The 27,149-nt window shown below is 39.0% G+C and overlaps 1 protein-coding gene across 1 annotated transcript in view; it reads right to left on the bottom strand.

The window, feature by feature from the left end:
• The window catches only part of LOC128702056 (uncharacterized), a 226,923-nt gene that overhangs the window by 17,477 nt on the left and 182,297 nt on the right, over positions 1-27,149 (bottom strand). The window contains exons 4-5 of the mRNA XM_070101503.1: positions 23,601-23,672; positions 6,399-6,571 (exon numbers count right to left, since the gene is read on the bottom strand). Coding sequence (XP_069957604.1) covers positions 6,399-6,571; positions 23,601-23,672 — 245 coding nt within the window. The remainder of the gene's footprint in view (positions 1-6,398; positions 6,572-23,600; positions 23,673-27,149) is intronic.

Here is a 27,149-nt window from a genome sequence, read left to right as displayed (position 1 = left end):
GTGTGTGTACTCACCTAGTTGAGGTTGCGGGGGTCGAGTCCGAGCTCCTGGCCCCGTGTGTGTGTGTGCATTCGAGTGTGCATGGGGGAAGATATTGGAGAAAGGGGAGAGAGGCTTAGAAGAGGGGAAGGGAGGGACAGAGAGATGGGGAGAGGGAAAGAGGGGGATAGGGAGAGAGATGGAGAGGGAAGATAGAGGTAGAAATGGGGAAAGAGAGAAAGTGAAAGTGGGAGGGAGGGGAAGAGAGACAGATAGACATGGAGAGAAGGAGAGGGAGCAAGAGAGAGAGAGATGAAGAAGAGAGAGGGGGAGACAGAGAGAGGAAGAGAAAGAGGATAGAGAGAGAGAGAGAGAGAGAGGATCGCAGAAGGGAGGGGGGAGAGAGTGATAAAGTGAGGTGGAGGGAGAATGTGAGAGAGGGATAAAGAGTGTGAGTTAGTGTGAGTGGGAAGGTGTTAGTGTGGAGGGGGGCTTAGGTTTATATCACTGTAAATGGCATTAACGGTACATGTGTATGTATGTGGATGCACAGCTGCGTGTACACTCACACTTATGTTTACATACTGTTAGTGTGCCTAGTAAGAGAGAGAGAGAGAGACGAGAGGGAAAGGGAGGAAGAGATAGGGTATGGTGTGGTCAGGTCGCAGTGGAGGGTCAGGTGTCCTGTGTGTTGGTGTAGGTGTGTATGAGTTCATTTTTGGTTTGAGTGTGTGTGTGAATGTGTGTGTGTGCTTTTTGTACTTGCACATGAGCTTTGCGAATGTTTGAGTGCATGTATAAGTATGTCAAAGGCCTTCTTACACTCCAAGAAAATGCAAGCTGCTCACCCTTCTCTCTAATGTCTTACTTTCCTTACCATGTCATGAAGTCCAGTAGGTTTGTGACACAGGATTTCCTCTCCCTGCAACCGTGCTGGTTATTTTGTACAAGCTCATCCCTTTCTAGGAGCTGCATCAATCTTTTCCTGATGAGCTTCTCCATGACTTTGCGTACTATACACGTCAGTGATACTAATCTTTAAGTTTAATGCTACCTGCCTGTCTCCTCTCTTAAAAATTGGGACTACATTTTCTGTCTTCAGCACCTCAGGTAGTTCCCCCGTTTCCACAGATGTGTTGAAGATTGTTAGTAGTACATACAGTGTCAGTGCTCCCTCTCTCATGACTCGTGCAGAAAAGTTCTCCGGCACAACTGTCTTTGAGGTATCTAGCTCACTTAGCAGCCTCTTCACCTCCTCGGTGAGCTCGTTTTGAGATCTTCATTTATTTCTTTGCTGTTTCATGTGATATTCCCTCCTTCCTTCCTCAGCCTAATTACGATACTTGCCTTGTTTTCCTCTTGATGTGGTTGTTAAACAGCTTCGGGTCAGATATGGGTTTCGATGCTACTTCATCCTATGACTCCCTCCTTTCCATGCATATTTATTTGTGGCTCTTCGGCTAATCTCATTATTTTCCTGGGTCCATTTTCTCCTGTAATTTTTCCATTTTCGAGCGCACTTAGTTTTGGCTTCTCTACATCTTTTGGTGAACTAAGGGCTCGTTTTGGCCTTCCCATTGTTTCTGTTTCCCTTGTGTACGAACGTTTCCTCTTCCTCCTTTCATCGTGTGGTCATGTATTCCATCATTTAATTGTGTTTTTCCCACTAGTTCTCTTTCAAACTGTACCTAATGCAGGAAATTCATCATGCTTGGATAGTCTCCCCTTTCTTAGTATGGATTCTCCCATCCTACCCATGCTTTTTCACTTTCCACTGTTATCTCTGCAATATATTCAAAGCTCAATACCACATGATCACTATCTCCTAGGGGCCTTTCATTTTCATTGTGATTTTCTCATTGACTGAACTGCTCAGGGTATTATATGGTATTATCTGTAAGGTGTTAATGGATGATATTTTCCAGTACCACCTTTATCAGTTTAGCTCTCCACGTTTCAGGTCTTCCCTGTGGCTCCAGATTTTCCCAGTCAATCTCCATGTGACTGAAATCACTCACAACTAGTAATTTTGCCTTTTCCATATGGGCCATTCTGGCCACGTCAGCTAGTGTCCACCATTGCTCTGTTGCTCTCATCAGTCTCTTGTCTTGGCCTAATGCTGATCTGTAGCTTTTTGTATATCACTGCAATCACCACCATGGGCCTCTTACTATGCATTCCCTTGTTTCCCTTCTGTGCACTCCTTCCATCTCTTCGAATCTCCACTGATTTTTGGTGTGTGTGTGTGTGTGTGTGTTTACTTACCTATTTGTGCTCACCTAATTGTGTTTGCAGTGGTCGAAGGTGTGTTTGTGTACTAGGAGTGTTTGTGCGTGTACTGGGTGTGTGTGTGTGTGTACTCACCTAATTGTACTCATCTAATTATGGCTGCCGGGGTCGAGTGTATGTGTGCGTGTACTAGGTGGTTTTTGGATACTTTGTGTGTGTGTGAATGTGTGTGTGTGTGTGCGTGTGTATTTAAGATTCTTTGATGATGAAATCGATTAAAATACAAGCGTCTGTTTCTGCGTGTTGCGCTCCTCTTTGTTAATAGGCCGTTAATGTGGCTGGAAGTAAAGCATGCTATGCACATGATGCTTTTAGCATTAAGTTTGCAGACATTGTCTCAAACCTGTCAAAACTGAAGAACAATGCCTTTGTTTGACTTTGTCTACTAATGTGAAGATCTTAAAAGCCTAATGCAACCGTTGATGAAATGGTACTGCCTTTTATCTTAGAAAGCTTCTTTGTATATAATTGCATTCTGCTTCGTGGTAGGAAAAGCTGGAGATCCTGTAAGCTCTCAGAACGTGCCTCTGATACGCATGGGAAGACCTGCATATCCTGCATGAAGTCCAACTCCATTAAAGCCATTCTGAATTAAAAAAAAATATGCAACATATTAAATCGAGTGCCATTATTTACACAACTATATTGAGTTATGTGAGAAAGTATATATTGGGAAAATATAAACAAGCCTCAAACAATGAATCAATGAACATATGATCTCATGCCAAAGGAGCAATATTAACAACACTTCACCATTCAACCTAACACCTTTAACTATCTTATTGAATTCCAAAATAAAAGATTTCTCATCAGGTGGCACAACATTCGCTCACCATGAGGCGGGACAAAGCGGCATGAGTTCGAGTCCTGGGCTAGTCCCAGTGTTGTTATTGATCAATACCACTCGTTCGTAGTTACAATAATATAAAATACTTCTCGTTGGGCTAGTACACAAAACAGGGAGTAGAATAAAATTAGCTTAGAGGCACCCACACCACCGTATGTCCTCGCATGACGGAAAAGCACCAAGCTTGGCTGGGTACGTCATTATTGTAGAATTGCGTGGTCCTGTGGGTTAGAGCGTCATGTGTTTTGGCTTACCATAAGGCGGGCCAAAGCAGCATGAGAAAAGTGAGTCATCATATGTGTGTATCCACCTGGAGAAGAGAGGAGTGTTGAGGAGAGAGAGAGAGAGAGAGATTTTGGGAGATGTTAAGCGACTGTGTAGGAACTTTTGAATCAAGTGAGAGAGCAATTATGGTAGGGGACTTAAATGCTAAAGTAGGAGAAACATTTACAGAGGGTGTGGTAGGTAAGTTTGGGGTGCCAGGTGTAAATGATAATTGGGCTCTTTTATTGAACTTTGTAAAGAAAGGGGTTCGGCTATAGGTAATACATATTTTAAGAAAAAGATGATAAATACGTATACAAGATACGATGTAGGGCGTAATGACGGTACATTCTAGACTACTTGTCGGTAGACAAAGGTCTGTTGACTACAATTCAGGATGTACTTGTTTATAGAGGGGCCACAGATATATAAGATCACCTTTTAGTTTTAGCTACAGTGAGAGTAAAAGGTAGATGGGATACAAGGAAAATAGGAGCAGAAAGTGATAGAGAGGTGAAGATTTATAAACTTACGACGGAGGCAGTTAGTGTAAGATATAAACAACTATTGCAGGATAGATGGGCTAGTGAGCGTATAGGCAATGGGGTCGAAGAGGTATGGGGTAGGTTTAAGAATATAGTGTTAGAGTGTTCAGCAGAAGGTTGTGGTTACAGGAAAGTGGGTGTGGGAGGGAAGAAGAGCGATTTGAGGAATGATGATGTAGAGTAGTAAGGGAGAAAAAGTTACCATATGAGAGGTTCCTACAAAGTAGAAGTGATGAAAGGAGGGAAGAGTATATGGAGAGAAGGAGAGAGGTGTAGAAAGTGGTGAAGCAATGTAAAAAGAGAGCAAATGAGAGAGTGGGCGAGATGTTATCAACAAATTTTGTTGAAAATAAAAAAAGAGCATTGGAGTGAGATTAATAAGTCGAGGAAGCCTAGGGAACAAATGGATTTGACAGTTAAAAATGGGAGAGGAGAGTTATTAAATGGAGATTTAGAGGTATAGGGAATGAGGGAATATTTAGAGAATAATTAAATGTTGATGAAGATAGGGAAACTGTGATTTCGTGCATAGGACAATGAAGAATAACATCTTGAAGGAGTGAGAAAGAGCCAGTTGTGAGTTGGGAAAAGTTCCTGAGGCAGTGGGTAGAATGGAAGGTTGTAAGGCAGTTGGGAGTGATGGGATAAAGATAGAATTGTTAAAAGCAGGTGGGGATATAGTTTTGGAGTTGTTGGTGCTTTTATTTAGTAAATGTATGGAAGAAGGTAAGGTACATAGGGATTGGCAGAGAGCATGCATAGTTCCATTGTATAGACAAAGAGGACAAAAGAGAGTGCAAAAATTATAGGGGAAAAGGTTTGTTGAGCATAAATGGTATTGGCAAGCGGTGCGGGGTTAAAGAATCTAGCACAAAGTGGGAGTTGTCACAATTGCTCTTTGCTGATGTCACTGTGCTTGTGGGAGATTCTGAAGAGAAGTTGTAGAGATTGGTGGATAAGATTGGTAGGGTATGTAAAAGAAGAAAATTAAGAAGTGAAAAAAGGAAAGAGTAAAGTGATGAAAAATTAGGTGACGAAAGATTGAATATCAGATTAGAGGGAGAGAGTGTGGAAGAGGTGAATGTATTCAGATACTTAGGAGTGGACATGTCAGCAGATGAGTGTGTGAAGGATGAGGTGGCTCATAGAACTGATGAGGGGAAAAAAGGTGAGTGGTGCACTTCAGAATCTGTAGAGACAATTAACTTTGTCCATGGAAGCCGAGAGGGGAATGTATGAGAGTATAGTAATACCAACGCTCTTATATAAGTGCAAGGCATGTGTGGTGAATGTTTCAACAAGTAGAAGGCTGGAGGCAGTGGGGACATGATGTGTGAGGGCAATGTGTGGTGTGAATATAATGCTGAGAATTCGTAGTTCTGAAATTAGGAGGAGGTGTGGGATTACCAAAATTATTATCGTGAGGGATGAGGAGGGGATGCTTAAGTGGTTCGTACATGTAGAGAGAATGGAACAAAATAGAATGACTTCGAGAGTATATAAATCTGTAGTGGAGGGATGGCGGGGTCGGGGTCGGCCTAGGAAAGGTTGGAGGGAGGGGGTAAAGGAGGTTTTTTTGTGCGAGGCGCTTGGACTTCCAACAAGCATGAGTGAGCGTGTTTGATAGGAGTAAATGGAGACAAATGGTTTTTAGGAGTTGAAATGCTGTTGGAATGTGAGCATGGTAATATTTATGAAGGAATTGAGTCCTGGAGATAGGAAGTACAGTGTCTGCACTGTTAATGTTACAGTTTTATAAACTGTAGTGTAAAGCACCCCTCTGGCAAAACACTGATGGAGTGAATGATGAAAGTTTTTCTTTTTCGGGCCACCCTGCCTTGGTGGGAATCTACCGATGTGTTAATAATAATATTTATATATATATATATTATATATATATATATATATATATATATATATATATATATATATATATATATATTCTCTTTTGCAAGAGTTTCATGAAAAGATATCTGACAACAATATAAATTAAGAAAAGAAAAAATCATTCATGAATGATTTTTCGTATTTAATGATTATCGAAGAACGTGTTTTTGTAATAAGTTTATAGAAGAGTGTAAGTATGCGCTTTGTAAGATAATTCAGTAAACACTTCGAAAATTTTAAAATTACTATAACTGAGATAGTGAAAAGAAGTGGTTGTACTTTACTATAAAACTTGCTTCACTTACATCATGAGGTTTATATCCACTTACTGATCAGTAGTGACTTCTGGGATCACTGTCTTATTGAACAGAAAAACCGCAGTAAATATTCAGGTTGATATCGAAATATCTTTCTTGGTTCTGATGATAATCTTGATTCTTTGAAAGTACATACTGTGCATGGTAATTTCACAGACAGTGAACAACTCAAGAAGGATTTATGACCTATATTCTTAATTTTTTTTCTGGAATGTTAAAGAAGATAATGCATTAATGGGAGTATATAATTTCAAAAGGACAAAAACCTACCTTAAGTTTGATTCCTCCCCTGGCAGAGCTGTAGTCGATGAGGCGAGTATCATGGTACCAGTAGACCAAGGTAGCTGGGCCGTAGGATGAAGTCACTAGACAGTTGAGGGTAAGAGAAGAGCCTTCCTCAATGTACAGTTCTCTTTGTCCCAGTATTTCCACCCGCAGATGACCTGTAGTCAAGAATAATAGAAAAGTTTAATCGTAAACAAGAGTGGAACTCAGCTATAAATGGTGCACCATATACAATTAATACGCAACTTTACCCCCCCCCCCTTCTCTTTTAAATCATCAACAAATGTGAGGCTGTAAATTCCTGCATTTATTTTACAGACTAGGTGTTTTTATTCTAATTCAACTCTATTCCAAAAATCTCTCGCACATTTTTATGTAAGTAATTTATTTTAGTGACCTCAGTAAAAGTACTTAAATATTTCATATACTACATCTTATTTATATAGTTGTCAATATAACTTATTGAGGAGTAATGTATGAATCATGAAGAAATTGGAGTAACCCGCAGGTTAACTTTTTACAGCTGATTTTATTTCTTTAATGCCAATGTGATAATTCTATTCGAAATGCAAGTCATTCGAGAGATGACTGGTTTTTCCAAAAGTTGATATCCATGAGAAGCGCATAGACAGCAGTTATTTGGAGTCATAATATGGTTCTTGATAAAAGAAATAAAAATCAACAAGACAACGAAAATCTCTTAGGTAATGAAGACTACACGAAAGAGAGGTCTGATCCTAACTTCATAATCAGACAGTTGAGTTATTTTGTCCGGTTCACTACCTTGTTTAGAAACTGCAATGAGATGTATGGAAAAAATCCACGATCTTAATGTCTAACCAAAGAAAGCGACTCAATATAGGTCAGAGTATATGGTCAGAGTAGCGTCATATTTTCCTACATTACGCATACTTCTTTGCTGACTGCTAAACTCTCTCCATTCATTCCCACAACAACTCAAGTATTAATATGAAGCTGACAGAAGTCCGTGTTCCTCTGTTTTTTCTCAGAAAATCATGTAGCATGCCATTTTTTTCTTCACATGGTGATTGGTGTGCTTGAAATAAGTGAGCTTCATTTTTTGTTGAATAAATACGAAAATGCAGTCATCCATGTCCAGGGTTATGAAGATGAGTTGCAGTAGGTTGGTAAAGCAGACCTTCCACCAAGGAACTAAGCTCAATGTCTTCACAACTCTCATTTTCTGTAGTTATTTCATTAGGCTGCTGTCATAACCGGTGAAAAGCACCAATAATATCTATTGGATCTGATAAAACAGTTACTGGATTCATTCAGTGACTTGGAAAAATTCAACATATCAATAGCTGAACGTCCATTTTTGAACCTTACTGACGGTTACGCAAGAGCGAGTAACTAAATAATGATGTACAGTATAAGGATTTTCTCAAGACCCTGACCAGCAACTTATTCCAGTGAAACTGATCTGTAGATTTTGGATACTGCTTGTTTTTTCTTTGATTTATTTATACTACTTTTTGTATTTTTACACAGAGACGACAATGTACCTGTATCAGATGTTAATAAGAGACTGTAGGTGTGGGTCAGCACATCTGTGCATGAAAGATTTGATCCTTAATCCAGTTTTCTTGCTTTTTCTTTATCTAAGGAATTAAGGAAGATATATACTACTTCATTTCCCATTGCCACATTTAATATCTTTGTAAAAAAGATCTTGCAATTCGCCATAGATGTTGATTCATTCTCTGTTGCACACTTAGGGTTTAACAAGGTAAAAATGCAAATTTCATGCTGTTAAATTTCAAACAGTAACATGTTGTTCTTTCTCAACTCATATATAAGTTAACTCTATGGATTTCTTTATTTAATTAGATATATTTGCTAGGTTTGGACTTTATATAATATTATGTTATATAAATACCCGAAACAAAAAAAAAAGTTTCAGCCAGCATTGGTCCGCAGATTTAATTCTGTTCATTTTATGCGAAAAGTTCACCTGTATAAACTGCAATAGGTCGCTTATCTGTGGGATACAAAAGTATACAGAGGTATGTTACCCTCAACGCCGCCTGTAGGCCACCCTCAGGCGCTACCCTGGTGACTGGTAAATTACGTTGGTATTAAAGTATTTCTTCAATTCACGTAATTCTATGGCTCCCTGACAGTCATAAGAATAATCCTCTGAAGTGGTTGGTGTACGGTGTTTTGTTCATTGTTTTGTAATTGTTACATGTTGCAGATATTTCCTGTCTTGATTTTGTGTACTTTGACTTTTATTTACATAAAAGAAAAATGTTTTGAAGTCACTCCTTTTCTTTAAATATTTCCTGATGGTAGCTGCTGTTCTGTCTACTACTTTCCATCTGTACTTCTTTATGGAAGTCTCCCCTACTTTTACTACTTAAAAATCAGCTTTTGTGTTCGTTGTTGAATATTTACGTCACAGTATTCATCGCCAGTGAAAGTCTACCTTATCAGCCTTCATTAGTCATCGTCGCCTTAGTAACCAATATGGGTCAGAATGTTTTTTCAGCCACTTCACCTCTTCCCACCATCAGCTAGTCGTATGCTCTCTCTTTTATCATTATTTCCATCAGTTTCTATAGACGAAGCAATCTCAATTGAAGACTTAATATTTTAAGAACTGCGTACCACTTTCGCCTGTCATTGATCTTTGTCTCTGTACTCCTGACTCACGAAATCGATACAATACAATTGCAAACATAACATGAAACGGCCGGGGCTCTAATATTAAAAGTCTTAAGAAGAGAAGGCATATCAACCAAGTTTTCATGGTAAAGGAGAATCAAAATATTTTTAGTTGAATAAGGTTGTGTAGACAGCCTGTACTGTCTGCACAGACAGCCATGCTGTCTGCCAGCTTAGTTCATATTTCGCGGTACTAAGATGCTGCCCTCTGTAGCTAGGCCTCTCGGTGGGCACGCCAGCCTGCCTGCCCTTGCCATGCTCTCACTCTGGCGACACCCTTCACTCAAACAAGAAGTGTCCACTCCTCTCTCCCTCGTGGGCATGGCCCTCCCGGGCCATGGGCACAACTCACAAGCCTGTGTACCCACCACGACATTTTCAATAAACAAAGAAACCTCCAAAGAAGTTCATCATTAACCACCCGCTTTCAGCCCTACCAAACAAACCCGTTATAAATTGTGGGAAGTGGTGGTCGCAGCAGTTGTGTTTGCCCGGAGAGAGGAAGGAAGAGGTATGAAGTTTATCTTCACTTCATCACCCCATGCAAGAAGCATCCGTCTCTCAACGAGTTATCCTGATGTCGTGTCTGCACGTTTGAGCATCCAGACACAGGTACAAGCAGGATCCAGCCGAAATTTGCCAAATTTCTTCGAGAATTGTAAGTGGCGTCCCAGCGACCCCACGCTACAGCGTCCCACGCTGTTTGTCAAGTCACATGTTCAGCGCCATGTGTGTTGCTGTTGTTGTTCAGCTTAGCACAGCTGTTTCAACAAGCCAGAGGTGAGTTTTGTGGCGATTTTTGCGTCCAGTGTGAGCTTCTCCACGTGTTTGTGGGGTGGGAGGAGGAGGAAGTGGCCGTTCCTCACCTTGCCCATGCTCGCCCTACTCACGCTCACCAGCCTACCATACACCACTCACCACTGGCCACTCCCTCTGCTGTGTTTTTCTGAATTCATTGCCAGAACTGTGTATCCAAGTGCCCGAGGCCACTCGAAGCCACGTGGATCAGCATGCCACATAGATCACGACGCCACGTGGGGTGTGGGCGATGTCACACATGGATCTACAAGCTACGTGAGTTACCAGATGTCCCAGGCCTCATGCTGTGATCTGCTGCCCGCATCACACTGACGTCACCGACGATGCTGCCCGACTTCATGACGTCACGATGTCTGCTGACGTCACAGTGCTGCTGACGTCACCTCGCGACATCACATGATGTCACATCGAGTGTTTCTAGTAATTATTTCAGTATTGTCGAGAAGATCGAGAGAAGATATATGTCGTGTGTTAATTAATTCCTCTCAGTCAGTGTTCTCACATGTTAGTGTACCGCATGTACTGCGGGTGTGTGTAGTTTCCGTGTGTCCAGTGAGGTCTGAGCCAGACCTGAGTAGCACCTCTGTGCTAAGTCACCCGAAGTGACCAGTGCATTTGACAGTTATCAGTCAGCTCTGAGCCCCGAGCCCTCTTGTACAGAAAGCTCTTATGCTCGTCGCTCGTGATGTTCTGCAGAATCGTACCTGCTACGATTCCCATCGAGATTTGTTTCACTTCACCTCCAGACCCTCAGAGTGCAGTTATATGTAAAGAAACGAGTCTGGGGACGCTTAGACTAACCTCTGCTATAACTCCAACTGCCAAGAGAATGACTCTCGTTAAGCCGCAGTTAGCCCTGTCGGCAGGCGCTGTGTCAGCCTCGTGTCAAGCTTCAGTGAGCAGCTGCACAAAGAAGATGTCACTTTGACTGCCAGCTCTCTCAGATGTTTCGCCCAGTCGTCTCTGCCACGACTCGCTCCACGACTCGCTCCGTGCAATCTTGTTTCAAAAAAAAATTCCATGTATAGATTACTAAGAACATTGGGGAATCCTCTTTCACCTGTTCTCAGTAATCTATACATTGAATTTTTTGAAACAAGATTGCTTAACACAATCCTCCCTAATAGAGCAAAATGGTTCAGACATGTCGATGATATTTTATGTCTTATGCCCAAGAATGTAGATATACACCATTTCATTGGCAAATTAAATAGCTTAGCCCATTCTATAAACTTTACTGTTGAGTTTGAGGAAAATAACTCATTGCCTTTTATTAAGAGTAATAATGAATTCAAATTTAAAATTTACAGAAAACCTACAAATAACTGTTCCTATGTACACTATTATTCTTCCCATCAAGATAAAGTTAAACTGTCTGTTTTCTCATCAATGTTTTTGAGAGCTTTACGTATTTGTAGTCCAGAGTTCATAGATGAAGAAATATCCAAAATTTATGAAATAGCCATTGATCTGAAATACCCGAGGAATGTAATTGATAAATCATTTAAAATTGTTAGACATACTTTTTACAACCCAAAAAGGGACAACCAACCTTATTCAACTAAAAATATGTTGGTTCTCCCTTACCATGAAAACTTGGTTGATATGCCTTCTCTTCTTAAGACTTTTAATATTAAAGTTGCATTTAAAAATCTTGATACAGTAAAAAAAAACTTTTGATAAAGAATTCCCCCCAAAATGCTGACAGATGTGTCTATAAGATTCCTTGTAAAATTTGCGATAAAGTTTATTACGGGTAAACTGGTAAAAGTCTCGAACTTAGATTAAAACAACATAAATATAGCATTAGAACTGGACAAGGTTCCAATGCTCTATTTATTCTTGTGAAAACTTTAACCATCCAATTGATTTTCAAAAAGTTGAGAACGTTGTATCAAGCAAGTCCATGGTTGACAGAAATATAAATGAATCTTGTTTCATAAAAAGCAGTTATGAAAATAATATGAATATTTCCTTAGGTTTGTATAAATTAGATTCATTAATAATTAATAAAATTTGGTTAGAGTTTAATAATACATTGGACAAATAATAAACCTTATTTCTTGGGTAGAATGATTTCTTGGTGGGTTGTCGTGAGGACCAGTCGAGTTGGACCAGCGGACCTACTGCAGTATTCCTCTTTTCTTATGAGCCCGGTATTGTCTCGCGTCAGGTGTTTCTTTGTTGTGGGAGTTGACTGTGAGGTGTGTTCTAAGCCCTTTTATTGCTTCCTTTGATGTATTACTTTCATAGTTCCTTGACAATGTGAGTAGTCACGAAAGCGCTTGGAATTTCACTACTCTTTCACAGTGATTGTTTTGCATATATATATATAAATATATATATATATATATATATATATATATATATATATATATATATATATATATATATATATATATATGTCGTGCCGAATAGGCAGAATTTGTGATCTTGGCTTAAATAGCAACGTTCATCTTGCCATATAGGACAAACGAAAATCTGTGTATGCAATAATTTTGGCAAAATCATTCTGAACCTAACGAAAAAAATATATTTCACTGTGTTTGTTTAGTATTAAATTACTGTAAATAAATCTAAAATATATTTAGTTGGGTTAGGCTAAAATAAATTGCTCTTGTTATAATAAGGTTAGGTAAGTTTTCTAAGATTCTTTTGGTGCAAAATTAAAATTATTTACATTAACATTAATGAAAAAAATATATTTTTAAACGTACAAGAGAAAATTTTAGAAAGGACTTTATTTTAAATGAGTTCTTGCTAATTGACCAGTTTTACATATTCGGCACGACATATATATATATATATATATATTATATTAATTAAAAAGTTATACAGAATAATAACAATCAATATGCATAGCACCCACTGAGAAATGTATTTTCTCAAGTCATATGACCTGTTCTAAGCAGTTATAAAAAGCTTGGGGATGACTATTATATATATATATATATATATATATATATATATATATATATATATATATATATATATATATATATATATATATATATGTATATATATATATATATATATATATATATATATATATATATATATATATATATATATATATATATATATATATATATATATATATGTATATATATATATACTATATATATATATAAACACGCTAAGATAACAGGGATATCTTACTACTCCTACTTACACTTTGGTCACACTTCACAAACACGCACATGCATATATATATATACATACATCTAGGTAAATAGCTGTTATGAATGAAAAGAAGTTGGATGTCCTGGCCCTAAGCGAAACAAAGCTGAAGGGGGTAGGAGAGTTTCAGTGGGGGGAAATAAATGGGATTAAATCTGGAGTATCTGAGAGAGTTAGAGCAAAGGAAGGGGTAGCAGTAATGTTAAATGATCAGTTATGGAAGGAGAAAAGAGAATATGAATGTGTAAATTCAAGAATTATGTGGATTAAAGTAAAGGTTGGATGCGAGAAGTGGGTCATAATAAGCGTGTATGCACCTGGAGAAGAGAGGAATGCAGAGGAGAGAGAGAGATTTTGGGAGATGTTAAGTGAATGTATAGGAGCCCTTGAACCAAGTGAGAGAGTAATTGTGGTAGGGGACTTGAATGCTAAAGTAGGAGAAACTTTTAGAGAGGGTGTGGTAGGTAAGTTTGGGGTGCCAGGTGTAAATGATAATGGGAGCCCTTTGATTGAACTTTGTATAGAAAGGGGTTTAGTTATAGGTAATACATATTTTAAATGGACAGGAAGATGAATAGCAAACAATAACTAAACTCTAACTATTCCCGTATCCAGACCATCGCTTTATATGATATCATTTATTCCTAGGATGACTCGAGTCTCGAACCTATTAGTACAGAATAATGACATCAACGAAAGTCAGTTGACCAAATGACATCTTTGGCTAACAGAGGAACCAACTTCATCCTGTCCTCTGTATGTCTCTCTCATGAAAAAAGGACTTTCAAATGAGCTGATATAGGTAACAGTTCCTAGCTATTCGAGTGTTTCCAATCATGGTGTCCCTTAGCCAAGACCGGCGAGCATATTCACCTGATGAAATTGTTCTTCCTCTTCATTGACTTGAGTTGACTGTCTTTACAGGCAAGAAGCTCACCTACTCGCTGAACGTTCTGCTGGCAAGATGCAAGGCCCTGATCCAATTATGGAACCTCCAACACTAGCAGCAAGAACTACATTAAAGTTGTCATGAGACACAATAGAACAGAATGAGTTATATCTTCTTTTTAAAATCCCCGGAATTAAAAAGGAGATATGACTCTTACTAGAGAGAAAGAGAGAGAGAGAGAGAGAGAGAGAGAGAGAGAGAGAGAGAGAGAGAGAGAGAGAGAGAGAGAGAGAGTTTGTGTTTGTTACTGCTCAAGGAAAAGGAAAACAAAAAAAAAAATGTTAAGACGTCGTTCAGAAGGTATTTGCTGAGAACAAATCTGCCATTTTCTTGACTATTAGCTATCTACAATTGTGTAAATAGGTGAGAGGAATCCAGCAAAAAAGTTCTTCCCCACCTCCACACTACCTCCATCAGTACGACGACGAGTATCGAACAGAGAATACGTCAATCCACTATGTATTGTTAACAACTGAAAGAAATTTATTGGAGATAGGAATGGTCAGACTGCTTAAAGTACTCACTGCCTAGACATTAAAGCAAGAGTCCTAAAACAACTACTCGTGTAACTAAATTACTACCCATACAGCGGTGTGTGCCGTTGTTATTACTTATTAATACATGTTTAGTTTATGGATACTTTGCTATAAGTAGACGCGAGAACCGGGTTAACATGCCCACAGTGAATTTTTGAGCGAACTCAAGGATTCTTGTTTCCACGGCATAGAGAAAGAAGCCTTTGTTAAAACATTACACGTACAACCGAGTTATTGATTTTCCCGCGAAAGTGGCTAGATTATTGTCAATGCCAAATCCATCCTTATGATGGATGCGTAACAATCATAGGGGGCATAAAAAAACATAGGAACGAGACACCGAAAGAATAAAGAGAAACAAACCGGGCAATTGCGAGAATATGCTGGGTGACCTTCTGCAGGAGGGGTTATTACGAAGCTCAGCGCCACAGACTCTTAATTCTGCGGGTGATTTACGATGTTTGGCCGGTTGACCAAAGCCCCAGAAATGATTGCATTGTTGAGGTGTCGTGAGCAAACCAAACCATACCCCCGGCCGGGATTGAACCCGCGATCATATCGTGAGCAATTCCGGTACTTGCATGCGTCAACCTTCTATAAACTGAAGTTGGAAGCTCCCGGCAGTCGAATGCTAATTTGGTAATATTGCTAGGATTACGTCTCCCACCTCGGAGAGAAAGGACATAAGTTTACACTTTGGTGACAGGGTAATTCTGAAGCTCAAGTTGCTCATGAATGTCAGAGCCACATTACGTAAATTCTTGTTGTACTACACTGCAGAATTCGGGATGAGGTCAGTACAATATCTCCAATTCAAAAAGCAATGTTTACTTTGTGACATGGGAGTCGATGAAAGGACAGAGAAGGGAAATATTGTCAACTTGTTCAGCATTTTTCACAATTACAATGCTCATCCCACTCTTGAGAGCACGGAATGAAACGTTTTCACAAATGTTTTTTTTTTTTTTTTTTTTGGTGCTTTGCTAATGTCATGGTCAGTAAAGTAATCAAGAGGTGTCGTTAGTTTATGGGAAAAGAATATTGTCTAATATTGTCTTTGAAATACAAAATGTAGGGTAAGAGGTGCCTAGGTAGCGTGTTTCTTATGACAGGTGTGAGAACGAGTCAGGTTCGTTAAGTGGCGAGGTCCTTAAGACGATGGCCACGAGCCAATCTGTCCTCGGAGGCGCGTATGATCAAAATTGAACAAATGTTATGTATATGAAAAAGGTCAGCCAGAACGCCAGTACCGTAGTCAAGTAACGAGGTGTAACCCAAAAGCGGTACTGGGTTCGAAGGAAGGTTCGCAGTCGTGCCAGGTTCAGTTATGGGTGCCTCATGGTTAGAAAGAGCCTTGAGAAAAGGCATAACATGAATATTTCTTTTCATGATTGTTTGCGTATTTTTTATTTAATATAAAAAAAGGGTGAAAGAAGGGCAGCACTGAAGTGAAACAAAAGAAACCGTGTATCCCACTTCAGATCTACGAGTACCCTTGTTGTTGCCATAGGTACTGATACAGCATGGAAACTATCTTCCACCCTACCTGGAATACAAGGAATCACAATTCACAAAGATGGCACCTCCATAATCAACCAAGCTAAGTTCATCCAACAAGAGAAGTGGGAGTAATTTCCCCTTCGGATGCCACTTCAGGGAACCGAAAGCCACCCTCTAGAAATACTTCCATTATCTAAGGACACGCAAGGCCGCCCACAGGGGCCCTGGAAGGCTGCTTTGCACGTTTCCAGATAATCCGATTCCCTTGGCAAGCAGCAGCACCACCAAGGTCCTCAGTGCAACAGGATGGATAAGGATCGTTTTCCCCCCTCTGTCTAGGAGTTGAAATTCACAACGCAAAATATCCCCGATAAAGAAGCTCGAATGATGAGAGAAGGGGACAAATGAGGGCATTTAGATTCGATCCCCGGACGGAGACAAAAGCTCTACTTCCTCGGATCAAGATCCTCATCGTCATGCCAAGAGACCTCTATGGAGAGTGGTAATGAGAGCATGTTGGTGGGTAGTTAATTGGGTTTAAAGACTGTCAACTCTTTGAGGGGTAATCTATGCCAAATAAAATGGATTGTTACCATTTTTAAATATTTCAATAGCTATAGAAAAAACTAAGGTGCACTATCAGCAAATGTACACTGATGGACATGCACTTCATGTTGTTTAAGTCCTGAGATAACATGTAACAACAGGTAAAAACAAGGCAAATTAATTCTTATTAATTGTTCTTCAGAAATATTATATACGACTTAAATTTGAACATATTGTTTTTACTGGTAGTATTGGTAACAGTAGTATATAGTATTGTATTATACTTCAAATATTCATTAGTACTGTTGTTGCAAGAAGTAAACACAGCATCACTGACACACTCTTTTCTGCCAATAAGCCGGACGCTTGCCCTGTGATATCACGAGTAAAAACTACCTAAGCCTAATGAAAACAATCGCAGCTTATTCTTATCATCAACAATCGACTGACATCGGAGGCCTTGTTGTTAGGAACATGGTGTATGTTTTGAAAGTCCAACACTGGTAAACCTTTGGGCGACACAAGACAATAGCTATTATTCTACATAAAGGACAACCATCAACAGAATCAAGGAGACATATATAAATAACAAAAAGGCACAATACCGTGACTGGAACGATACACAAATAACCCGCACATAAAAGAGAGAAGCTTACGACGACGTTTCGGTCCGACTTGGACCATTGACAAAGTCAAAGTGACTTTGTCAATGGTCCAAGTCGGACCGAAACGTCGTCGTAAGCTTCTCTCTTTTATGTGCGGGTTATTTGTGTAAGGAGACATATGGCTCAAAGCCCACAAAAGGGAAAGAAAGACAATTTCAGAGAGCAACTTCCTGGGCTTGTTTACCTGTGGAACACTCTGGGGATCATTGACTGAAGAAGTCTGATCCAGAAGCCATACATCTGTCATTCGGTCTTGTTTATCATTCATCAGTATCATTCCTGCTGTCCCCTTGTCACTGGCATCTTTCTATTAATAATCATTCGTTCCTTGAGTGAAAGGTTATGGATAAGTTCTTGAAAAATTATCTTAAAAATGTTTAAGTCATTTAATGTGAGGAATAAGTTCTTAAATCTTTAACGAAAAAGCAAGTTCAATCCTTTGAGAAAGTTAAAATGGAAAACAATAATAACCAATGAGAAATACAAAGAAACAAAATATAATGGAAGACTTAAACATTTATACGCTTTAGTTATTAAAAAGTACACAAACAAAACATTCCTAACTGAAACACAAACATGAAAGTGAAATTATTAAATTTTAAGAGTCTAAAGCTAAACAAAAATCTACATGGAAAATTTTGCATCACACAATTTTGTTTGTGAATACAGCAGCGATGGCGATATACTGAGATTGAACTAAATCACCGAACAGGTGAGGCTTGAACTCATGCAGGTAAGTTTTAAAACTCACAAGCCAGTGTGTTAACCATAAGGCCAACTGACTCTAATAAAATTCATCCAACTAAGTATATTTTTATACTCCACAGGAAGGTTAGCATGGATCCCACTGTGAACACAAATGAAAATTTTTGCAGTCGAATCCCACACCAGAGAGGCTGTGAATTTTAGAACATACCTGCGATGAGTTAAAGTTGTATTTAGAAATCTTGATACAGTAAAAAAAACTTTTGATAAAGAATTTCCCCCAAAATGCTGACGGATGTGTCTATAAGATTCCTTGTAAAATTTGCTATAAAGTTTATTACGGTCAAACTGGTAAAAATCTCGAACTTAGATTAAAACAACATAAATATAGCATTAGAACTGGACAAGATTCCAATGCTCTATTTATTCATGTGAGAGACTTTAACCATCCAATTGATTTTCAAAAAGTTGAGAAAGTTGTATCAAGCAAGTCCATGGTTGACAGAAATATAATTGAATCTTGTTTCATAAAAAGCAGTTTTGAAAATAATATGAATATTTCCTTTGGTTTGTATAAATTAGATTCATTAATAATTAATAAAATTTGGTTAGAGTTTAATAATACATTGGACAAATAATAAACCTTATTTCTTGGGTAGAATGATTTGTTGGTGGGTTGTCGTGAGGACCTGTCTAGTAGGACCAGCGGACCTACTGCAGTGTTCCTCTTTTCTTATGAGTCCGGTATTGTCTCGCGTCAGGTGTTTCTTTGTTGTGGGAGTTGACTGTGAGGTGTGTTCTAAGCCCTTTAATTGCCTTCCTTTGATGTATTACTTTCATAGTTCCTTGACAATATGAGTAGTCACGAAAGCGCTTGGAATTTCACTACTCTTTCACAGTGGTTGTTTTGCATAATTTAAAATCACCTGTTTACTGTGATCTTATTGCATATATATATATATATATATATATATATATATATATATATATATATATATATATTTATATATATATAAATATATATAGATGGGGTTGTAAGAGAAGTAAATGCGAGGGTCTTGGCAAGAGGCGTGGAGTTAAAAGATAAAGAATCACACACAAAGTGGGAGTTGTCACAGCTGCTCTTTGCTGATGACACTGTGCTCTTGGGAGATTCTGAAGAGAAGTTGCAGAGATTGGTGGATGAATTTGGTAGGGTGTGCAAAAGAAGAAAATTAAAGGTGAATACAGGAAAGAGTAAGGTTATGAGGATAACAAAAAGATTAGGTGATGAAAGATTGAATATCAGATTGGAGGGAGAGAGTATGGAGGAGGTGAACGTATTCAGATATTTGGGAGTGGACGTGTCAGCGGATGGGTCTATGAAAGATGAGGTGAATCATAGAATTGATGAGGGAAAAAGAGTGAGTGGTGCACTTAGGAGTCTGTGGAGACAAAGAACTTTGTCCTTGGAGGCAAAGAGGGGAATGTATGAGAGTATAGTTTTACCAACGCTCTTATATGGGTGTGAAGCGTGGGTGATGAATGTTGCAGCGAGGAGAAGGCAGGAGGCAGTGGAGATGTCATGTCTGAGGGCAATGTGTGGTGTGAATATAATGCAGAGAATTCGTAGTTTGGAAGTTAGGAGGAGGTGCGGGATTACCAAAACTGTTGTCCAGAGGGCTGAGGAAGGGTTGTTGAGGTGGTTCGGACATGTAGAGAGAATGGAGCGAAACAGAATGACTTCAAGAGTGTATCAGTCTGTAGTGGAAGGAAGGCGGGGTAGGGGTCGGCCTAGGAAGGGTTGGAGGGAGGGGGTAAAGGAGGTTTTGTGTGCGAGGGGCTTGGACTTCCAGCAGGCATGCGTGAGCGTGTTTGATAGGAGTGAATGGAGACAAATGGTTTTTAATACTTGACGTGCTGTTGGAGTGTGAGCAAAGTAACATTTATGAAGGGATTCAGGGAAACCGGCAGGCCGGACTTGAGTCCTGGAGATGGGAAGTACAGTGCCTGCACTCTGAAGGAGGGGTGTTAATGTTGCAGTTTAAAAACTGTAGTGTAAAGCACCCTTCTGGCAAGACAGTGATGGAGTGAATGATGGTGAAAGTTTTTCTTTTTCGGGCCATCCTGCCTTGGTGGGAATCGGCCGGTGTGATAATAATAATAAAAATAATATATATATATATATATATATATATATATATATATATATATATATATATATATATATATATATAATGTGTGTGTGTGTGTGTGCAAGGAATTCGCAAGACCAGGCGAAATATACACAAACACTGATTTCTGGCTGAAGGAGGCTCGAACCTACGAACCTTGGAACAAGGTACTCAGTGCTACACCATTCTCACCACACTGGACCAATACCTTGACGTCCAGCTTGCGCTAGAGTTTGATCCAAGGCAGCCAGCTTTCAGAGAGAAGGCTTACAGCTTTTCATCTCATCCCCTGCATGCATCAGCCTTACTAGAGATTTTAACAATGCAAGGAATTCGCAAGAGCAGGCTTCAAACTTCAGAGATGGTGAAGCTGTCTTTGTTTTGTTTAACTGTATTAGAAAGAGGTATTAGTGAAGATTCAAGGCACTTGCGTCTGCATAAATTGGTTTCTTTGATCACTAATTGGGTGACCCTAAATTTCATGAGATGATTGGTGTAATTTCGGTGTTGTACACAGGCGATGCTCAAGTTATCGTTCCTACATGCGTAAATGTGTTCATTGAGGCGGGTGTCGAGGTTTCTTGCTGTTTCACCTACATAAATCTTGTCAAATATTCAAACGCACTAGAAAAGGGAAGAAACTGCTGTATTGGTTACACAGCAACCCTAAACCAGCACACATGTATGGTTTACCCCGACCCATTAACATAATATTCCTCTCAGACCAATCACGTCAGGTATAGGCAGTGCACCACACAAACTAGCAGTTCTTGCAAAACATCTTTCCTACCTTGTGGGGACCATCAGCCCCGCTCATCTTAAGCATTCAGGTGACCTCAACCACATCCGAAACCTCTCCATGAGTAACAAGAAGCTAAGCAGTTTGGACGTGACTTCCTTCTTCACAAAAGTGCTTACCACTAAAGCCATCGACGTTTTACGAAGTAAAGTCAATCAGCACCTTAATCTTCCTCTACCTCCCGGAGATTTTGTTCACTTGATTGAACTCTGTTAATTTCAACTGTTTTTCTTTCAATAACAAGCTCTACAAACAAACCTACGCCATGGGAATGGGGTCCCCCATCAGTGCCGTCTTAGCCAACTTGTACATGGAACACCTATAGTCCGAACACTTCGCCAACATCATCCCTTCAAGCGTCACTTGGTTGCCTTACGTGGACGACGTCCTCGTAATAACCCCCAAACGTTTTAATGTACGGAATCTACAGGCAAGGCTCAACGCAGTTGAACAGGCGATCAAGTTTACACTAGAAGAAGAGTCCAGTGACATGGTACTTTTCCTAGACCTTCTCATTCACAAAGTAGACAACAGCCTAAGATTTCAAATTTATCGGAAACCCACAAATAAAAATTATCTCACACACTTCTATTCCAGTCTAGATACTTGGATCAAAAGAGGCATCATCATCTATTTTTTCCTGAGAGCATACCGAATTTGTAGTAATGAGTTTCTTGACGAGGAATGTACATACATTCACCAAACCTTCACTGATTTACATTTTCCTTCCTTTTTCATCAAAGATTGCAAGAAAAGAGCTCTTCAGATCATTAATTCTCCACGTACCAACACCACTCCTAACAAAGTTATAATTCTTCTCAACGACCAGGTTGCACTGAATGTTTCTATACCCTGTGGAGACTGCGACATGATTTATGTAGGTGAAACAGCAAGAAACCTCGACACCCGCCTCAATGAACGCATTTACGCATGTAGGAACGGTAACTTGAACAACTACTGTGTACAACACCGAAATTCCACCAAACATTTCATGAAATTCAGGGACGCCCAATTAGTGATCAAAAAAAAAAAAAAAATTCCGCAGACGCAAGTGCCTTGAATCTTCACTAATAGCTGCTTCTAATACAATTAAACAAAACAAAGGCAGCTTCACCATTTCTGAAGTCTTAGCAAGAATCTTCCTGAAAACAGTAACCCCTGTCATCATATAGTCTCTCCTGTTAATACTACACAAAGCACATTACAGAGAATGAACATTGAAACAGGCCTTCTTTATCCAGCTTCCAATAGAAATATTTGCCTAACCTATTTTTATGTTACCCAAGTAATAGCTTTTATATCCTTTTACTCGTGTGCAAGTTAATTGCTCTATCATATTGTATTACAAATACTACCACTACAACTTATACTACTACTACTACTACTACCACTAGTATCGCACCTCATTCTGAGCCTATATATACCCTTTCTGTCCATGTACAGTTTGTAACGGCCTGACAAAGCACCTGGAGAGCGAAACGTTGCCACAATAAAAATGTCACATTAGTTGCACTTGTGTCCTTTTACTTTACATATTGTCGGTAATTCTAACAACTTTACTATTTATTGTAAACTTATTGGAAAAAAATTAGTTGGATTAGGGTAAATTAAATTGCGCTTTTTATAAATATACAGTGAGAACTATCTTCGATTAGAATGAAGGAAGAATGTTTATTATGTTCCATGAGTGCAAGACATCTCTTCATACAATTGGTGGGTTTTGTTATGATTGGCTGACGAATTTGCTGTTAGCATAGTAGTGGAGCCCCATTTCCTACACTCTTAATTACTAGTTCAGTGGTCAGGATGGCGTATCTATATGGGCGTGAGACGTGTGTCAAATTAATTGTGACATACTCTTTATATGCCACACTCTGTTATTTATTCTGTCAAGAAGTCGCAGATGAGATGGGAGTCAGGCAATCCAAGAAAGTAGATCATACTCATGGTGTGAGCATATTTGTGCTTCAAGTACTCCTTGTACTTGTAGTTTTGCCTAGAGTCCCTGGTACCATACTCGATCGAAAAAACCAGCAATGACCAGTACTACTACACAGCTGACCTTGAATTCATCCAGTGACTGGTGCCACATAGTGGAAAGGTTTAACAGCTGATCAGGAAGAGAGTAACCTTTCCTGAAGTCATATTGATGGTCACAAAGAAGCAAGTGATAGTGGAAAAACAGTCGTCTGTAGTGAAATTATTGTCTCAAGAATCTTGCCAGTGATGATTGAAGTGATATTGGTCACTCCTGCTCATCTTTTTGTGAACAGAGACTACATTTGACTTTTTGCACAGAGAAGGCTATTTATAATGAGTTAAGCAGTGTTGATAGATGCAAGTTAGAGGTGACGCTAGCTTGCCTGATCATGTACTCAGCAAAGTTGATACCATCTTGCCTGGCCCACAGCCTTTTCTTGTCTGGCGATTTAAGAAGATACCCTTCTTGCAACTAGCAAAGGAGGGTCCCTTGCTGGATTAGGAACTAGCATCTTTGTAACAGAGTGCTCGGCAAAAAGATCAGATTTCTTCTGTCTCCCTGCCTCTGTCTGTCTGTCTGCTTGTCTCTCTCTCTCTCTCTCTCTCTCTCTCTCTCTCTCTCTCTCTCTCTCTCTCTCTCTCTCTCTCTCTCTTTCCCAACTCTTACCGTCTCTGGTGGAAGCTGTGTTGTTAGCTACGAAGACTTTACTCTTGGTAACACTAATCGGCTGCGATGTGTCTGTGGAGAGGGGAAAAAAAGAAATTATCTCGTTGCATTTATCTGTATTACAGTCATTGATGACATTAAAAAGTACCTAATGAAATGATAAAGGGAATTTGTTTCTGAAAAGAGATATGTATTTAAGTCAGTGATATCTTCCCTTGTGTTTTAAGTACTTGGTAATAACACAAATATCTCTTCCTGAAGCCCCAGAAGTTTGCTCGGAACATCTGTTGCTATATTAATCAAAGACATATATTTCAAAATATCCAAGATAAGCCTAAAGGAATTACACTCATCGAATAAATATGAGAGTGGACAGGGACTCGAACATTTGTTCTGGTGAAAGTAACGCCATGCCTGTACCCATCTAGCACACTCAGACTTGTTTATTTTAGCAGCATCGACTGTGACCCTGCTGTCTCTTCCTATAACCCCAGAAGCTTTCATGATACATCTATTTCCGTGCCTCTGAAAACCATGTAATCCATAAACTGATTAAGATTCCAACTGAGATCATGACTATTAAAGGACAGTGTTGTACAACTGAGATTCGAAGCATATAAGAGAATGATTTTTGAGAAAACCTTACGGGCACCAGTTGTAATCTTATTAATAATCTAATAACATAGCCACATAAACTCTCATTGTTCATCTATTCTCATACTCCTCATAGCCATGTTGTCCATAAATTTAAGATAAATGTTAATAAATGACTGTCAGTGAATATACAGACGAAAGAACCGGGATTCGAGGCTCATCATAGTAAACATAGTAATGGTGTCCAACTAAGCGGCTAAGCTTATAATAGGAACAATGTTCATTTTGTGTAACTCGACTTGTTTGAACCATCAGCACCAACTGTCAACAAACTTTGTCTTCCCATTTCTCCAGTAACTTTGATTTTTCATATATTCTCGTGCACCTCAGTGTTGTATAGTCTAAAACGTCAAGAGAAACTGTTTGGAATTATTTTTAATAAATTAAAAACAAAGAATGGATGGAGAGTCTATCTGTAGTCAAGGCAACAGAAGACCAATTGCTGTACTATTCAGCTACAAAATTGTCGAAAGAAAGTTTTTGCAACCATTACAGCTGTGACTTCGTTGAATCAGTAGTAGAATCTTTGAGCGAAATTCCTATTCCACAACACTAGAAGTGTTCATGATACATGTTTTCATTAAGCTTTAAACTCAAGATAAGTAGTAATGAATGAAATGTTGTTATTACAACAGAAGTTCAGTGCCATACTATTGAGCAATGAAACATAACTTTGACTTAGTTGTACAGGTGTTCCATCTGTGACCCTGCTCTCTTCTACAGTCCACGAAGCTTCCATTGTACATCTATTCTGTACATCTCAGAGCCATATAATCCATAAACAAAATACGTCTTATTGAATAATTGTCTATGAATAAACAGAAGAACGTACAATTGAGATAGGAAGAATACTAAAGGGAAATTATTTCAATCAACACAAGAGTGGCTTGAGTGTATCAGTGGCATCCTTTTATTTATGGATAATGCTCCTTCTCACCCTCTAAGCTTGGAAAACGAGTTGCTGGAGGAGTTCAGTTTTATGATTGTGAAGTTCTTGCCTCCTAACACTTCTCTTCTCATTCAGCTTATGACTATGGACCAGTACTTCATTTCTAACTTCAAGAAGCTCTACACCAAATCACTTTTTGAAAAGAGCTTTGAAATCACTAAGGGAGTTCTGGAAGGACCATTTCAATATTCCATATGCTTGAGGCTTATAGACAAAGCCTGGGGAAATGTCTTCCAGGACCATTCAGTCAGCATGGAAGAAATTGTGACCTGACTTGGCGGCAGCTAAGGATTCTGAAGGCTTTGAAGATGAGCCTGAGCCGGTAGAGGATATTTTGTCCCAGGTAAAGACCTTGGGCCTAGAGGTGACTGAAGATGATGTGAAGTTGGTGGAGCATACAACTGAACTTACCACCTTCAGAAGGAGCAGAAACAGATTGCAGCAGAGGAGCTGTCATCAGAGGGAGAGTAGGTGAAGGGATGATGTGTCCATTGCACTTGTCAAGGAAATGCGTGGTTAATGGCGGGAGGAGCAGGCATAGCAGTGGCCATCCGTCTCTCTGACATTTACAATGACACTGTAATGTTTCAGTTTAGATAAGTGTTAAAACGGAGCCTGAAACAAACCTCACTGGATAGGATTTAAGTTAGACAAAGAACCAGTGAGCCAGAACAAAGTGTTAGTGGTGAAAAGAGACAAAAAAGAGAAACAACTCTGACAGTTCCCTGACATATTAATAGATGACTCTCCTTCCAAGTAGTAACACACCCTTTCCTCTTCTCCACCTCCTGCTTCCAGTATGCCATTAGCTATCCACTGACAGATAAGAGGCAGTTAAATTTCCATTTAGTGTACAGTATTTCAGTTAAAGTTTCTTTTAGTATTCATTGTTACAGTGTTATGTAGTAGTACATTTTTAATAAATTATTATATTGTCATTTGGGGTCAGGAAGGGATTAATTTTATTTACATTACGCGTTATAGGAAAAATTACTTTAATTGTCTTCAATTTTGGTTGTCGAATCGACTACCGTGATTCCACTATACCAGGCACAAAAATCTCTATGACATTCCCCGTGTCCAGCTAAATCTCTTCAAAATTCAATGTATATTAAAAGGCCCAAAATCTGGAAAAAAAACTGCCGGAAATCTTCAGAATTATTGACTCAGCCAGTATTTTCAAAACTACCATTAAAAAACACCTTATCAATTTAATATATCACAGCACCAGCTAAATATGTGAAAACTACACATGCATATTCTCAAAGTCACAAAGATATGTAAAACAAAACAGACTTATTCACAGTACCTGTAATCTTGCCTGGGAAAAGCAAGACGAATACTGTGTCAGTGTGCTACGAAGATTGCAATACTAAGATTAGGCAACCAGCACATACGTTACCTGTTTCTACCTGCAGAACCAGGTATAATTATGATATTTCAGCACCAAAAGAGGTTCTATCAATCACACATTCATGGAGCACTTCCTTACCCCCCCAAAAAAAAAAAAAATCTCCATTTTACAAAATGTAATATCCTACATATGGAATGGACAGGGACCCGAACCACGGCACTGGCATATAAAGATCCAATATTGTACAACTTAGAAACGAAGAATAATAAAATGAAAGTGCAATCAACGCAAGAATGACTAACCCAACAAACATATTTTTATCATAATTTAAGTAAATATGTCATAGATCAGTTTAAATTTAATATTTATTAAAATCAATTATATTATTTTTTTTTCAATTTGTTCAGATTGGTTTTTACTGGCATGAAACACATACACACAGACTCAGGTGGAAGGGCAAATACACCCTACTGAAACACTCGCAGAAGGACTCCAACCACGACAACCCCAAAGCAAATGAACAATCTAAACCAAAACCTACACACTGTTCCCTCTGCCCCCACCCCCACATCACAAACTCCACTCCTACAGT

Source organism: Cherax quadricarinatus, chromosome 77 (genome assembly GCF_038502225.1).
Source record: "Cherax quadricarinatus isolate ZL_2023a chromosome 77, ASM3850222v1, whole genome shotgun sequence".
Lineage (NCBI taxonomy): Eukaryota > Metazoa > Arthropoda > Malacostraca > Decapoda > Parastacidae > Cherax > Cherax quadricarinatus.
Note: the sequence above shows the minus strand (reverse complement) of the source record. Positions and strands in the feature narration are given on the sequence as shown.